The following is a 17,380-nucleotide window of genomic DNA, read 5'->3' as shown; positions in this document are numbered from 1 at the left end:
AGTTTTATTTATTCATATATTAATCTTTTCTGGTAATCTTCATTCTTTTATGCAGATCCAGGTTTCCATCTGGTATCACTTTCTGCTTGAAAAATGTCCTTGGACATTTTTTGTGGTAGAGGTCTCTTGGCAGCAGATTCTCTCAGGTTTTTTTGGTGGGGGAGGGGATTCTGAAAAGTCTTTGTTCAGACTTAGTTCTGAAAAGTATTTTCAATGGATATAGAATTCTAAGTTAGCGATTTTCTTCTTTCAGCACTTTGAAGATGTCTTCTGGCTTGAATATTTGAAGATGTTTTCTGGCTTGAATCGTTTCTGATGAAAAGTCTGTGGTCATTACTTATTTTTGTTCTTCTGTTTATAATGTATCTTTTTTCCTCAGACTGCTTTTGAGAACTTCTTTATCACTGATTTTTAGGAATTTAATTATAATATGCATCTAACAGGTTTCTGTGTTTATTGCGCTTTGATTCAGTGAATTTCTTTCCTCTCTTTACACCAAATTTGGAAAGTTTTTAGCCATTATTTCTTCAATTATTCTTTCTGTGACTCCTTCCACTTTTCTAATGACACACATTTTAGGTCACGATACTTTCCCTCAGGTTTCATACAAGTGGAATTTCCCTCAGGTTGCTGCAGCTCTTTTCATTTCTTTTTTTTTTTTTTAAAGATTTTATTTATTTATTTGAGAGAGAGAGAATGAGAGAGAGCACATGAGGGGGGGCGGTCAGAGGGAGAAGCAGACTCCCCGCCGAGCAGGGAGCCCGATGCGGGACTCGATCCAGGGACTCCAGGATCACGACCTGAGCCGAAGGCAGTCGCTTAACCGACTGAGCCACCCAGGCGCCCAGCTCTTTTCATTTCTTTCCCCTACTTTTTGTCTTCTTTGCTTCTGTTTTGGCTAGTTCATTCTACTGTCTCTTTAAGTCTTCTTTGCTCTCTTTTGAAGTGTTAGTGTGCTGTGGTTCCCTTCTAGTGAGTATTTCTTTTGAGGATTAATATTTTTCATCTCTAGAAGTTCCATTTGGTTCTCTCTTATATCTTCCATTTCTCTCCTTCCTGTATTCATGTATTTTTAAAAATAGGAGAACATAGAATACCGTTTGTAACATGCTTTTCTCTAAATCTTTCCTCTCTCTCATTTCTGGGGCTATTTTTATGATTTTCTACTGATTTTTTTTCTCCTGATGGGTCACATTTTTCTGCTTCTTGGCTTGTCTAGTAATTTTGATTGAACAAAATTTTTTTCATTGTTGAGTGTCTGAATTTTGTTGTCTTCCTTTGAAGATGGTGAGCTTTGTTCTGTTAGGCAGTTAATGTAACTGAATTTGATTCATTTGTGTCTTATTTTTAAAGCTATTTTTAGGGCCCGACTAGGCTAACCTTTCCTGAAGGGGAGTTTGGTCCTGCTGTTGAATCCTAACCCTGCTGGGCTTCCTATGGAATGCCTTCTGTCATCAGCAGGATTGTCTATTTTGTGAGCTCTGGGAAGCGTTCAGCTCAAAGCTCATGGGTTGTTTTTTGTATGACCTCATAGAGCTTCGTCTTAATCATGTATGTGCATTTCGGTATTCATCAGAATCTCAGGGAATTTCTCTGCAGCTTTATGGAACCCTTTTCCTGTTTAGCTCCCTGCAGATGGAACTCTGCTTTACAGGGTGCAGCCGACCGGGCCTCCAGGAACTCCGGTCTGTCTCTTCCCTCTACTTGAGATCTTGTCTCTGATCCATGTTTGGAATGTGACGCTAGGCAGAATGTGGGGGAAATTGTACAGGTTATTTGTTTTGTTCCCTTTTCTCAGAGATTGTGATAACTGCTTTTTGCCCCATGTATAGAAACAGTTATTGCATAAAATTTGTCCAGTTTTCTAGTTGTTTGTGGAGGGAGGGTTAGTCTGGTCCTTGCTATTCCATCTTGATTGGAGTCAGAATTTCCTGTATTTTTAATAAGGCAAGACATTGTCATTTCATTTTTTACCTGCCATACAGTTATCAGATTCTTCCAAACACTGCTTTGGAACAGACCATTCTTTCCTCACTGATTTGTGATGACATTTCTGTGATATATTAGATTCCCATGCATACTTAGGCCTCTTTCTAGACTTTCAGCTTTGTCCTGTTGGTCTTTTATGTATTCTTAAGGTAGCATCGAACTACAGCTTTGGAACAAATCTTGCTTTCATGTCAGGTGAGTCCCTACTCCTAATTTTTGCATTTTATGGACATTGGATAACTCCTTTTATCTTTTTATCTATTTGAATTATTTGATTGGAGTACAAACTTTTTACCTATTTAAATGAACTTTTTATTTATTTGAATTATTTGATTGGAGTAAGAAATGAAAGCAGGTCAGCTGTTGTAGTTCATCCTTGAAATCTTGTGTTCAGCCACACAGTTCCTATGTCAGTTATATCTATATCAGATGAAATGCTATTAAAATGTAAGCCTTTTGCCTAAAGAACAACTTTCACCTAGGTTTTAAGACAGTAGCATTGTACATTATACATTAATAGGCAGTTCTAGCAAAGACTTCTATAATCTTTAGGTAAACAAGGGGCCAACTATCAAATGGCTGTCAAATGTTGTGAATGATTGTTCTCTCATTAATGGCAACAAAGGCATTCACATTCTTTCTGCTAAAAAGTCAAGAAAATTTTTGTTTTAATTTTTTTTTAAGACTTTATTTATTTGCGAGAGAGACAATGAGAGACAGAGAGCATGAGAGGGAGGAGGGTCAGAGGGAGAAGCAGACTCCCTGCCGAGCAGGGAGCCCGATGCGGGACTCGATCCCGGGACTCCAGGATCATGACCTGAGCCGAAGGCAGTTGCTTAACCAACTGAGCCACCCAGGCGCCCAAAAGTCAAGAAAAATTTAATAAAAGTTGTTACAGGACCTTCTAACATTACCAGACATTATTCTTTGTACCTAATCATAATGTGGACATGAGATTTTTTTCCCAGTGACCCAAAGAGTCATCATTGTGAGGGTCTTTCTGAGTTCCGCATCGTGCACTTGTATATGTGGATGAGTTTACATATGTTTATATATTTTTTCCAGCCTACGTAATATGGTTATGCAACGTTTGAGGCAGTTAGGCTTGAGGAGGGCATTCTTAGGTGATTTGTTACTCAGTAATACAGCTATGTTGAGGCATTGTGGAATTTTACTTATTCTCTCCTAATAGAGGCCCAGAGCCAAATTCACATCTGTGTACTACTGTTCAATACATTTCTTTCTTTCTTTTTTTTAAGATTTTATTTATTCATTTGAGAGAGAGACAGAGAGAACACAAGCAGGAGTAGAGACAGAGGGAGAGGGAACTCTAGGGGGAGAGGGAGAAGGAGGCTTCCCGCCGAGCAGGGAGCCCGATGCGGGGCTTGATCCCAGGACCCCAGGACCCGGTACCGTGACCTGAGCCGAAGGCAGATGCTTAACGACTGAGCCACCCAGGCACCCCTGTACAATACATTTCTTAACTGGCTTTTAAAGAAAATCTAGCTAGAGTTGCATCTGATTTGCATCACATTTTCTACCCTGGTATTTGAATGCTTTGGCTCAGTAGAAGTAATGGTAGTAGCTGCAGAAGCCAACATCAATGCTCTGAAAACTTTCAGTTCACCTAGGCTTCCCTTTGTAGTCCATGGGCCCCCATCATGGTACGATGATTAGGTTTTAATTGTCCACAACGATTTACTGCTGGATGAATGGGGATTCATAAAGGTTAAGTGACTTGTCCAAGCAGCGGGAACTGGGACCGAAGCCAGATATTCTAGCTCCGTTCCTAGCAAGGGATAGGTCATTGTCATTCCTTCATTCATATGTTCATTCATTCATTCACTCATATGTTCACCAAAAATATTTATAAAGCTCCTATGATCTACCAGGTGTTCTTTTACCTGTTGGAGGTATATCAATAAACAAAACTGACAAGAATCCCTGCCCACGTGGAGCTTACATTTCAGGAGGTAGAGGGGAGACCATGGTAGATGACAAAAAAGTAAGTTCCGTAGTATATTGGGAGGTGATAATGTATAGTTAGAAAAAAATAGAGCAGGTGGGGGAATTGGGAGTACCAGTTTTTATATACTTTGGGAGGCAGAAACAAATTAATTTTTCTACTTTTATCTGATATATCAAAATGACAGATTTTGTTCTAAACCTTTCAACGTATATTGCTTGGAACAATGTTCTGCTCCTTGCCCCCCTCCCCACTACCCCAAGAAGCAGTGCTGTGAAGGATGGCTAAATCACAAGATCAGCTTACAGAATATATTCAATTCATTATGTATTTTAGCTGTAGTTAAAATCTAATGGTATTGTCGGCCTAACCAGTCCCTACAGTGGTTTCTTTTCTTCCTCTGGTAAAATGCATTCCAGGCTCCAGGATTGGGGGTGTCAGGAGCCTCATCATATCATGTGACTCTTCAAGCTTTGGATTAAGCAACTCTCCATCCTTCTACTTTGTCCAGTATTGTGCAGCAGGGGCTTCCCTCATTCATGCTCTTGATGGTGCCTGCTCCGTTGCCAGAGTCTAGGCCATTGTTTTGGGAGGTGATGGATTTAAGGGAGGAAGGGATCAGTAGCCTAGGTTCTCTTCTTACAGGAGGTGGGAAATTGACAATTGGAATGAATTGCAAGGGGGTGTCAGCTGGGATCAGTGGAGGAAAGGGGAGTCCCTGGTTTCACAGGGGGGCCAGTGAGTTACTGGGATGTTTGTGAGTCAGCGGTGGCCTTTCGTCTCCTAGGGTGTAGGTTTGTGTTGATAAATTCTGGAGATGGATTTACCTATGCTTTCTCACCTGATTTTCATAGAACCTGAAATCATGGCCAACTCCTCAGTTTGGCTTTTTCCATATAAGCAACTGGAAGTTGTTTTTTTTTATTTAAATATTTGATGGAAAAAAATATTTGATGGATGTAACTTTTATGTATTAGTTTAACAGTATCCCAACAAAGAGAATTGAAAATTTAAAAACCTGATGATTATTTTATAACCCTGATGTTCCTTCTTACTACTTTATTTTTATACTGTTTATTATTGTGATTTTCTTCATAAATATTGTCCTGGAAATATTGTTGCATAACTTCAAAATTTACCACTTTTAATAGCCATGTAATACTGTATTCATGAATAGGTATTTGAATGTTTACCTGTTCCGCATGTACTTTACCAGAAAATAGGGCTTGCCGAAAGAAATGCATTATGCTTTCAATTAGCTTGCTGCCTCTTTCATAAAACAATATATATACATGGAACATAATAAGATAAGGTGAAGTCTGACTGTCCAAAGGTGTTTATAATTTGGAAAAAGAAGGGATTTGTGGGCTAATGTGATAGGAAGCTTCATGGAAAATGTAGAAGACTTTGTGGAGACAGAGATCTAGAATTTAATTAGTTCTTGCCAGTTCCAGCGCTGCCGCTTCATCCAGACCATCATCACGCCCTCCTCCTTCCGTGTTACCCTGGCAGTCTATTCTCTAGAGAGCTGCCAGAGTAACAGTAATTCAGGTTAAATGACTCCTCTGCCCCGAACCCTCCCGTGGTTTCTCAGGTCACTCATAATAAAACCTGAAGTCTTTAACAATAGTCTACAAGGCTCTGCATGGTCTGGCTCATGCCTTCCACTGTAATTGCATTTCCAACTTGAATGCTCTTCAGTACTCCTCTCTCTTCACACCGGCCTCACTGCTGTTCCTCACACACTCCAAACGGACTCCCTCGTCACAATCTCCGTAATCGCTCTTTCCTCCGCCTTGAAAATATGTCTCAGCTATTTCCCTGGCTTACTCTCATTTCCTTCAGATCTCTGCTCAAATTTCACCTCCTTACAGAGAGACCTTCCCTGAAAAACCAGAAGTGTTTTTCTGAGCACATCCTGTCACTCCCCAGCTCCTTTCCTTTATTTCTCTCCATAGCATTTTTTCCACCTGACATATTTATGTATCTCTTTGTTATTAGCTAATGGAAAGTAAGCTCCATGAGGTCAAGCAAGGATTTTGTTTTATTCCCCACTGTATGTCCTCTTCTAAAATAGTTCCTGGAATATAGGCAAGGCTTACTAAATATTCGTTGGATAAATAAATGAATTAAAAAATATCATAAACATTTTTTCTCTACATAGATTTGTTTATGTAGAATTGAAAGAAGGTCTAGTGATGATAATCAGCAGCAATATTTTCAGTGAACATCTAGGATTGAACTGGGTGTTTGTTTTAGAGTGCATCTTTTTTCTTTTTTTTTAGTTTCATGGGTAGAATTTAGTGATTTCATCTGTTGCATACAACACCCAGTGCTCATTCCATCAAGTGCTCTCCTTAATGCCCATCACCCAGCTATCCCTTCCTCCCACCCCCCCCCTCCCCTCCAGCAACCCTCAGTTTGTTTCCTATAGTTAAGAGTCTCTTATGGTTTGTCTCCTTCTCTGATTTCGTTTTGTTTTATTTTTCCCTCCCTTCCCCTATGCTCCTCTGTTTTGTTTCTTAAATTCCACATATGAGTGACATCATATGATAGTTGTCTTTTTCTGACTGACTTATTTCACTTAGCATAATACACTCTAGTTCTGTCCGCGTTGTTGCAAATGGCAAGATTTCATTCTTTTGATGGCTGAGTAATAGTCCATTCTGTGTGTGTGTGTGTGTGTGTATCACATCTTTATCCATTCATCTGTCGATGGACATCTGTGCTCTTCCCATAGTTTGGCTATTGTGGACATTGCTGCTATAAATACTGGGGTGCATGTGCCCCTTCAAATCATTATGTTTGTATCCTTCGGATAAATACCTAGTTGAACTGGGTGTATTAAAGCTCCCCTCCTGCCTCCTTTTCCCTCCCATGCACACCCAGTGCCTTCGGGATCAAACCCAAGCTCCTTAGTCGGGCATTCAAAGCCTTCCAAGGTCTCATCTGTGTTGACCTTTCCAGCTCCACTTCTCTGCCAAGCCCTCACCTTCACGGCTCATGCTGCAGTCCTAAGGAGTGGCTTATGATTCCCCTTATGTGCCCCTTGCAGATGTCTCTTGCAGCATCTCTCACATTTTGCTGCTTGTTTTTAATGGGTGTCTCCTCAGCGCATAAGCTCTTCAAAGTAGGGGACCTGGCATATTTTCATATTTCCAGGACTTGGCAGAGTTCCTGGCAGATCATAGATGGTCAGAAAATACTTACTGAATGCCAAAGATGGTTTTGCCTCCAAGACAGAGACTAGTGGGAACTTGAAGAGGTTGGATATGGAACAAATAAATTGATGAAAGCAGTTTCATCTCATTAGAGGGCTTGGATTGCGGGTGTGTCCGGGGACAAATGGGATTGAAGAGAGCATAATATTAGAAAACTGTAATTTTTAGCACAGTATTAGAATACTCTAAATCTGTTGGAATACTCTAGTTTGATGAGGAGAGAAGGCATATAACATGATTGAATCAGTACACTCAGCTAGAAAAAACAGCTTATATGAGAGGAAGGGTTATTTGACATGTGTTGTTTGGAAACAAGTGCAACCATCTGGCAGGGGTCTGACTGCAGACCTATCAGCCCTATTATTCAGCCTGTGAGAATCATGCCACATAGTGACCCTGCTCATCCTGCGGACATAGTATGAGGGGGAGAATTCAGGGCAGTAGTGGTGCGTTCATGTCCTTGCTCATGACTGTGGAGGGTTAGGTTAGACTCAACCTGATCTCAGTTCAGTGGGAAAGAAGGCTGTGAAAATCAGGTTACATCTGGCAAGGGTGTGAGGGAGGGAAATGGCTGTATTTGTTTTATATGTTTGTCGTCCCTAGTTGATGGTTGGTATTATCTGTGCTGATTCAGTGGATCTATAATCAGTTGGCCTGGCATAGTTGAATATGTGGACATGTTTTATATAATTTTAATAATACGTATTTTGAAAAATGTAAACATAGTAGAGTCAAGGAGGCTATTGGTTTTAAAAGATTAAAACCTTTTTTTCTAAATAGGTTTGTTACAGAAAGAGAAAATGGCTATTGAAGCATTTCAGATTTGCTGCCTCCTCCTGCCACCTGAAAATAGGAGAAAGCTACAGCTCTTGATGAGGATGATGGCAAGGATATGCCTAAATAAGGAGATGCCACCACTGTGTGATGGCTTTGGGACCCGAACACTGGTAGGTTGATCTCTAACATCTAACTTGACTTGAGTTTTTGGCATACAATTCACCTGAGTAAAGTTTACTAGCTTGGCAACCCAAGGAAGGCGCCAAGTCAGGCTTGCTCAAAGAGCCACGGCTTGGAAACTGCACAGGTGGGATTACACTTCCGGTATTGATGTGTTAAAGAACATAATCGAAAGCGAAGAGTGAGTAGGGATAGAGTCTGAGTGTAGAGGTATCTGCGGTCTTCTGCCTACTGTCAACTTAAAGAGAAGAGAGGGTGGACAATACGCATAAGGGTTCTCTCAAGAAAAGGACATACTTTCCTCTAGGACAGGAAGGGATGTGAAGCATTTGTTACTCTAACAAGTAGGAGAGGGAAAGCACAGATAATGGGGTAAAGAGGAAAGAAGTAAAGAGGAAAGAGTTGGACTAGACAGCCTGGGGGGAGACAGAGAATTTGTTCTCTTGGGATATGATCTAAGAGTCTGTGAGTGAGGATATTTCTTAAGTATTTTCAATTTGGTTTAAAAACATACATGCTAGTTTTGAATTCTACTTTGTTGGTGTCAGCATGTCTTTATTTTAAAATAGGGTTTATGTTTAGAATTTCTTCTACATGATTTCTTAATTTTCCTCAAAATTGGCGGTCTTGGAGCAAAATTGTTGCTTCATTGGTGAACCTTTCCATATCCTGGTGAACCACGGTATACCCCTGAGGGTCCTCTGGCCCTGTTTTAGAAGTGTGTAGTAAGAGTAGAGGATCACTCAGTGCCCAGTAGAGTGATTCTTGACCTTCCTTTTGGTTGAGTAGATGGCTAATGGGGCTAAGGGACCCTTCTGAAAAACTGAAGAAAACTTTGCACCTATTCCCCAGAAGAATGCACATGTAAAATTTTGCATAGAATTTCAAGGCATTAAGTTTCCCCAGCGTCCATGGTCTCCAGGTAAAAAATGTCTGTGTCTCTGTACACATAAATGTGAGTGCAGGTAAGATATCATTTGCAGTATGTTGATGATGACATGAAGTCTAATTAAACAATTACGTGATTTCATGCTTATAGGTTTTGAAATAAGATTGTCAGCAATAAAATTAGTAGGAAAAGGAAAAAAACTCCATCCAAATCATAGTTAATATGAATTCTATGGAAGCAGCTACATAAATATTTTTTATATTTCTGCTTATTGTAAAGTCTCATCACTTAATGCACTTGTTACAAAGTCTCGTTTTGTTCAAATGTGATTATCAGATATACACCCAAAATCCTAGAGAAAGTAACAGTTAACTAGGAAAAAGTGTAACAGCTGAAGCACATAGATTGTGCTAGCAGATTTCTTAAAAATCAAAATGAAATAAGGATATTAGTAAACTGAATGGCTTTAAATTACTTTGAACTTAAAAGTGCTACATGATTCAAGTAATGGTGGTGATCATAATTTTCAGAATTTGCTTATATATATTTAAAACTGTCTGTAAAGGGGTGTGCTTTAAAAACTGCTCAGACAAGCATCTCTGCTGAGTCTCTGTGAGATGAGATGCACCTTCTGTTCCTGCTGGTTGTTAAGAAGATCAGCCCATTGAGACGACCAGGTGTGGCCAGGCACCAAATAGGATGTGTCCCCTGGGCTGTGGGCCATTTCTCACTGACTGGTCACCTTTGGTTTTTGCAGATTTATTGAATGCAGTATAGCATAGGAAAAAAAAAAACCCTCATCTGTGTTTATTTAAAAAACACCTCCCCCTCTTTTTTCAGATGGTTCAGACATTTTCCCGTTGCATCTTGTGTTCCAAGGATGAAGTAGATTTGGATGAGTTATTAGCTGCTAGGTTGGTGACATTTCTGATGGACAATTACCAAGAGATTCTGAAAGTCCCTTTGGCCTTGCAGACCTCCATAGAGGAGCGTGTGGCTCATCTACGAAGAGTCCAGGTAAAGGAAGGGATGTTAACAGTCCTTTAAAATTGCCAGCAGGAAGTTACGTAAACTTGCTAGGCTTCTTGGGATTTCTAGATGTGAAGGATTGAGTGAATAAATGTATACAAAATGCTTCCAACAGGGCTTGGTACATGGTAAGCACTATGTGTGTTTGGTAATTTTGAAAATTTATGGAATGCTCACCTGGTTTGGTTATGTCAGTCAGTGCTGCATACTTCTGATTGCAAATTCCTTCAACGATAACCTGCCTTTATTTTAGTTTCCAAATGAGTTAAAATGGGCCTTCCCTGCCCTATAAAACTGTTGTGAAGAGTAGAATACTCTACTATAAAACCCCTAGCTTAAATGTCTGACATACAGCAGGTACTCTTTGAAAGGTAGCTATTGTTATTGTTGTTATTGTTATATTAAAATGATGCAAAAGAAATGTAATGCATGACTGTTATGTGGGCCCCAAAGCGGGGTGTGTATGTCAGCCTGATCGGGAGCAGGCACTTGGTAAAGGCAGACAGAGGTCTACTTGGCTCCTGAATGAGCGGCCCTCTTTCTGCTTAAGCACTTTTTGATGTTCCATAATTAAGGTCCGGTGAACTGCTACCTCCTGAAGGATTATGAAAGTCAATAACTCTTCATGTTTTCAGTGTGCAATTTAAAAATTAAAATAGGGGCACCTGGGTGGCTCTGTCGGTTGAGTGTTTGACTCTTAATTTCGGCTCAGGTCATGATCTTAAGCTTGTGGGATTGAGCCCCCCTCCACCTCGAGCTCCGCGCTCAGCTGGGAGTCTGCTTCTCTCCTTCTCCCTCTCCTGACCCCCACCGCCACACTGTATGTGTGTGTGTGTGTGTCTAAAATAAATAAATCTTAAAAAATTATTAAAAATTAAAATAAAATAGTTTTGGTAATTATCAACCTTAAATATGTTGAAAGAATTGGAAAATACAGAAAATGCACACCAAAAACTATAAGAGTAACATCCAATGTTCAGTTAGTATTATGGTCTTTTGGGTGTTTTTCTGTGCCTTGTCTTCTCTTTTCGCCTTTTCTTTTCTTTTTTTTTTTCTTTTTCTTTTCTCTTCTCTTCTCTTCTCTTCTCTTCTCTTCTCTTCTCCTCTCTTATCTTCTCTTCTCTCTCTTCTCTTTTCTCTTCCTCTCTTCTCTTTGCTTTTCCTTCCTTCGTTTTCCTTCTTTCCTTCCTTCCTTCATTCCTCCCTCCCTCCCTCCCTCCCACCGTCTCTCTGTTTTATACCTAATTATCTCTTGACAATACACCAAGAAATATTTCCTACATCACTAAATATTCTTGACTGACCCCAGGTGGTTGAGAGCACAGACCCTGGAGCTAAGTGGTGCTTGTATTCCTCATGTGCCCTTTATTGGTCCTGTGACCTTGGGCACATTTTATAATGTGTCTGTTTTAGCCTCTACCCGACATCTCTCTTTTCTCATCTGTAAAGTGGGATAATAACAGTTAATACCTACCTCCTAGGGTTGTTTTAGGGATTGAATGGCTTAAAATGTGTAAAGTGCTTAGACTGATATTTATCACATAGTAGCCCCTCAGTTGGTAGCTGCTGTGGTTAATATTATCATCATTAGTGTTACATTATTCCACAATATTGTTATTATTGGTAGCGTAGCATTCCATAATATGGATATATACCATAATTTGTTTAAATGGTTTTCTTTGGTTAATATTTAGATGGTTTCCATTTTCCCCTCTATTTTGCAAATAATACAACAGTAAATATTTTTGTAGCTAGATTTTTTTGGGGGGGGGGATGATCCATGATTATTTTCTAAGAAAAATTTTTAGGAGTGGCATTGCGTGGTCAAGGGCCAGGGATGTATTTTAAGTATTGATTGTATATTGCCAGATTTCCCTTCAGAATGATTGTTCTGACCCATATTCCCATGAGTGGTCTAAGAAACCTTGCCTACTTCTCATTAACATACGTATCTTTGCAATTTTTATTGAATAAAAAGTGTAACCTTACTGCTGCTTTAGTTAAATCCCTTCCCTCCAGTATTTTTATGACCCATACTTAAAAAAAAAAAGTAGAGAAGAAAAGAAATACTGAAATTCTGCAAGGAGAAGTGATAGCAATAGCGATATCGCCCTGTATACTCACCCGATTCGCAGTTCCCATAGCATAGGCAGACACGGCAGCAGCTTGAGCCCTTTGCTCTCTGTTGAAGATCAGAAGGCTGAGCTCTGCTTATGCTTGAACAACAGATTAGCATGATCTCATGGAGAGGCACTGCCCTGGTGCTAAGTGAAACCAGAAACCACTCATTTGTCAATTACATTTTCTCTCTTGGAAGTACTCAGAATTGCCCAACAATTGTTTCAAAAGTACTCAGAGATCTGCTCTCTCTTGCGGGCTCCTCAGCCCTGACAGCATGTCAGATTCTGGGCAGGGCTTCTCTGAAAATGAACAGTGTTCCTTCGATTATTCCAGGGAAGTTTCAGGGCTGACCCTGTGATAGATAAAGTGTGAGGTGGGCATTATCTTTGACACCAACCTTCTATTAGCCTTGACTGCAACCCTCTTCTTCCTTTTGTGCCCTTTAATCATAGGTATCTAGTAGTTTTCTTACTAGGCTTCCGGCTGCAGAAGAATGATAGGTGTTATATTTTGGGGAAGATGGAACTCTCGGAGTCTGAAATTAAATACTTTTTAACTTCTTTGTTATTAAAGTAACATTGACATACAATGTTATGTTAGTTTCAGGTGTACGGCAGGGTGATTCAACAATTCTGCACATTAGTGGTCCCTGCAATGAGTGTAGTCACCATTCAAGATTATTACATTATTGACTGTACTTTCCATCTCTGTGACTTATTTATTTTATAACTGGAAGTTTGTACCTCTGAACCCCCTTCATCGATTCGCCAACTTCCCCCCACCCCTGTACGCCCTCTTCCCTGGCAACCACCAGTTTGTTCTCTGTATTTGAGAGTCTGTTCAGTTTTTTAATTTGTTTGTTTTGTTTTTATATTCCAAATATAAGTGAAATCATATGGTATTTGTCTTTCTCTATCTGACTTACTTCATTTAGCATAATACCTTTTAGGTCCATCCATATTGTCACAAATGGCAAGATAACATTCTTTTTATGGCTGAATAATATTCCATAGTATATATACTATGTCTTTTTTAAATTTTAAATTCCAGTATAGTTAACATACAGTGTTATATTAGTTTCAGGTGTATGATATAGTGATTCAGCACTCCCATACATCACCCAGTGCTCATCATGACAAGTACCCTCCTTAATCCCCATTTTACCCATCCCCTCCCACCTCCCCTCTGGTAACCATCAGTTTGTTCCCTGTAGCTGAGAGTCTGTTTCTTGGTTTGTTTCTCTCTCTCTTTTTTTTCCTTTGCTCATTTTCTTTTGTTTCTTAAATTCCACATATGAGTGAAATCATATGGTATTTGTCTTTCTCTGACTGACTTATTTTGCTTAGCATTATATTCTCTAGCTCCATCCATGTTATTGCAAATGGCAAGATTTCATTTTTTTTTTTTGAATGCTGAGTAATATTCCGTTGTGTTTATATATACCACATCTTCTTTATCCATTCATCTGCGGATGGATGCTTAGGTTGCTTCCATATCTTGGGTATTATAAATAATGCTGCCATAAACATAGGGGTGCACATATATTTTCAAATTAGCATTTTCATTTTCTTTGGGTAAATATCCAGAAGTGGAAATGCTGGATCATAGGGTAGTTCCATTTTTAATTTGTTGAGGAACTTCCATACTGTTTTCCACAGTGATTGTACCAATTTTTATTCCCACCAACAGTGCATGAGTGTTCCCTTTTCTCCACATCTTTGCCAAGATTTGTTATTTCTTGACTCTTTGGTTCTAGCTATTCTGACAGGTTTGAGGTGGTAATCTCATTGTAGTTTTGACTTGTGTTTCCTGGATGATTAGTGATGTTGAGCATCTTTCCATGTGTTTGTTGGCCATCTGTAGGTCTTTGGAAAAATGTCTATTCAGATCATCTGCCCATTTTTAAATCAGATTATTTGTTTTTTTGGTGTTGAGTTATATAAGTTCTTTATATATTTTTAATAGTAAACCATTATTGGATATATCATGTGCAGATATTTTCTCCCTTTCACTAGGTTGCCCTTTTGTTTTGTTGAAGGTTTCTTTCGCTGTACAAAGTTTTTTTAAATTTTAGTATAGTCCCAGGAGTTTATTTTTGCTTTAGTTTCTCTTGCCTGAGGAGAAATATCCATAAATTTTTTGCTTAGGGTGATGTCCAAGAGATTATAGACTATGTTTTCTTTGAGTTTTAAGGTTTCAGGACTCACATTTAGGTCTTTAACCCATTTTGAGTTTATTTTTGTGTATGGTGTAAGAAAGTGGTCTGGTTTTATTCTTTTGCAAGTGGTTGTTCCATTTTCCCAGTATAATTTATTGAAAAGATTGTCTTATCCCCTTGTATATTCTTGCCTCCTTTGTCATAGATGAATTGACCATATATGCGTGGGTTTATTTCTAGGCTCTCTATTCTGATCTCTAGTCCGATTTGATCTATGTGTCTATTTTTGTGACAGTACCATACTGTTTTGGTTACTATAACTTTGTAGTATAGTATGAAACCTGGGATTGTGATACCTCCAGCTTTGTTCTTTTTCTTCAATATTTTTTTGGCTATTTGAGGTGTTTTGTGGTTCCATACACATTTTAGAATTACTTGTTCTTGTTCTGTGAAAAAATGCTATTGGTATTTTGATAGGGATTGCTTTCAATCTATAGATTACTTTGGGTAGTATGGGCATTTTAGTGATATTCTTCCAACCCATGAATGTGATATATCTTCGCATTTGTGTTGTCTTCAGTTTCTTTCATTCAGAGTACAGTCTGTTACCTCCTTGGTTAAATTTATTCCTAGGTATTTTATTCTTTTTGGTGCAATTATAAATGGGATTATTTTCTCAATTTCTCTTTCTGCTATTTTATTATTAGCATACAGAATCACAGTCGATTTCTGTATATTAGTTTTGTATCCAGCAAGTTTACTGAATTCATTTATTACTTCTAATAGTTGTTTGGTGGAGTCGTTAGGGTTTTTTGTGTATAGTATCATGTCATCTGCAAATATGGACCATTTTACTTCTCCCTTCCCAGTTCGGGTGCTTTTTATTTCTTTTACTTCTCTGATTGCTGTGGCTAGGACTTCTCTACTGTGTTAAATAAAAGTGGTGAGAATGGTCATCCTTATCTTGTTCCTAATCTTAGAGGAAACGCTTTCAGCTTTTTGCCATTGAGTATAATCTTAGCTGTGGATTTTTCAGTGTGCCCTTTGTTATGTTGAGGTATGTTCCCTCTAAACCCACTTTTTTGAGAGGTTTGTTTGTTTGTTTAATGAATAGCTGTTTTATTTTGCCAAATGCTTTTTCTGCATCTGTTCAGATGATCATATGGTTTTTATCCTTCTTATTGTTAATGTGGTGTATCAGATTTGATTGATTTGTGAATACTGAACCACACTTACATCACTGGACTAAATCCCACTTGCTCATGGTGAATGATCTTTTCAGCGCATTGTTGAGTTTGGTTTGTTGATATTCGGTTGAGGATTTTTGCAGCTATGTTTATCAGAGATAGTGGCCTGTAGTTATCTTTTTTTGTAGTGTCTTCATCTGGTTTTGGCATGAGGGTAATGCTGGCCTTATACATTGAATTTGGAATTTATCCTTCCTTTTATGTTTTTTGGAATAGTTGGAGAAGAATAGGTATTAACTCTTTTTTAAATGTTTGGTAGAGCTCATCTGTGAAGCTGTCTGATCCTGAACTGTTGTTTGTTGGGAGTTTTATGATTACTATTTCAGTTTCATTAATAGTAGATCTGTTCAAATTTTTAATTTCTTTCTGATTCAGCCTAGGAAGATTATGTTTCTAGGAATTTACTCATTTTTTTCTAGGTTGTTCAATTTGTCAGAATAAAATTTTTCATAATATTCTCTTATAAGCCTTTGTATTTCTGTGGTGTTAATTCTCCTCCTTTATTTCTGAATTTATTTATTTGAGTTCTCTCTCTTTTTGTCTTGTTAAGTCTGGCTAAAGGTTTATCAATTTTGTTTTTCTTTTCAAAGAAAGAGCTCTTGGTTTCATTTTTTTTTTTTACTCTCTATTTCATTCATTTCTACTCTAATCTTTATATCCTTCCTTCTCTTAGCTTTGGACTTTGTCCTTTTTTTCTAGTTCCTTTAGGTGTAAAGTTAGGGTGTTTATTAGTGATTTTTCTAGTTTCTTGAGATAGGTCTGTCTCACTATAAACTTCCCTCTTTGAACTGCTTTTACTGTGTCCTGAAGATTGGGACCATTGTGTTTTCATTTAATTTGCCTCCATGTATTTTTATTTCCTCTTTGATTTCTTCACTGACCCATTGGTTATTTAGTAGCATGTGTTTGTATTTTTTTCTAGGTTGGTTTGTTTGTTTGTAACTGATTTCTACTTTTACACTATTGTGGTTGGAAAAGATGCTTGATCTAACTTCAGTCTTCTTAAATTTATTGAGATTTAAATTTATTGTGGCCTAACATGTGATCTGTCCTGGAGAATGTTCCATGTGCACTTGAAAAGAGTGTGTATTATGCTGTATTTGAATGGAACATTCTGTATATATTTGTTAGGTCCACCCAATCTAATGTCTTGTTCAAAACCACTATTTCCTTGTTGATTTTCTGTCTGGATGACTTCTCCATTGATGTAAGTGGGGTGTTAAAAACTCCTATTATGATTGTATTACCATCAATTTCTCCCTTTATGTCTGTTAATATTTGCTTTATGTATATAGGTGTGAAATTAAATATTTTTAATGGATGTTCATTTATTTATAAGTCTTTCCTCTTTTTTCTCCATTCTCCCCTTTTCCCTGTACAGTGTCTGCACATTTGTTTTCTTGCTTTTCACCATTAACATATTTGGAGATGGTCGTAGTACTTCTCCATACATAACAGCCATGCTATATATATATGTGTGTGTGCCTCTCTCCATTCCCAAGGAAGGGAGGATCAGATTCTCCAGATGTGGGAAGGAACCCCCAGAAGGTGTTCAGTATTGTAATTGTTTTGAATCATTTTTGTCAACATGTTTAGTTTATGTTTCAATTTAAGATTATATTTAAAAGAGCACACCAGGTGTTTTGTTTATTAAAATGGATCTTGGGCTTAAAATGGTAAGAATCTCTTATTTAAAACTGTGGCTTTAAGTGATTTTTTTTTCAAATTTATAGAAACACTTTTACTTTTTAATAAAGAGTTTTTCCCAAACGAATTGAAGAATGACATGGCATTCCTAGTAGG

General features: G+C 38.2%; 1 protein-coding gene across 3 annotated transcripts in view; it reads left to right on the top strand.

The window, feature by feature from the left end:
- The window catches only part of DEPDC1B (DEP domain containing 1B), an 86,107-nt gene that overhangs the window by 63,714 nt on the left and 5,013 nt on the right, over positions 1-17,380 (top strand). For all 3 annotated transcript variants that reach the window (XM_035014480.1, XM_035014477.1, XM_035014478.1), the window contains exons 8-9: positions 7,957-8,123; positions 9,863-10,039. In XM_035014480.1, the coding sequence (XP_034870371.1) occupies positions 7,957-8,123; positions 9,863-10,039 (344 nt within the window). The remainder of the gene's footprint in view (positions 1-7,956; positions 8,124-9,862; positions 10,040-17,380) is intronic.

This window comes from Mirounga leonina, unplaced genomic scaffold (genome assembly GCF_011800145.1).
Source record: "Mirounga leonina isolate KUSES-001 unplaced genomic scaffold, KU_Mleo_1.0 Mir_168, whole genome shotgun sequence".
In the NCBI taxonomy this organism is placed as follows: domain Eukaryota; kingdom Metazoa; phylum Chordata; class Mammalia; order Carnivora; family Phocidae; genus Mirounga; species Mirounga leonina.
The sequence above is the reverse complement of the archived record's forward strand: the minus strand, read 5'-3'. Positions and strand labels throughout refer to the sequence as shown.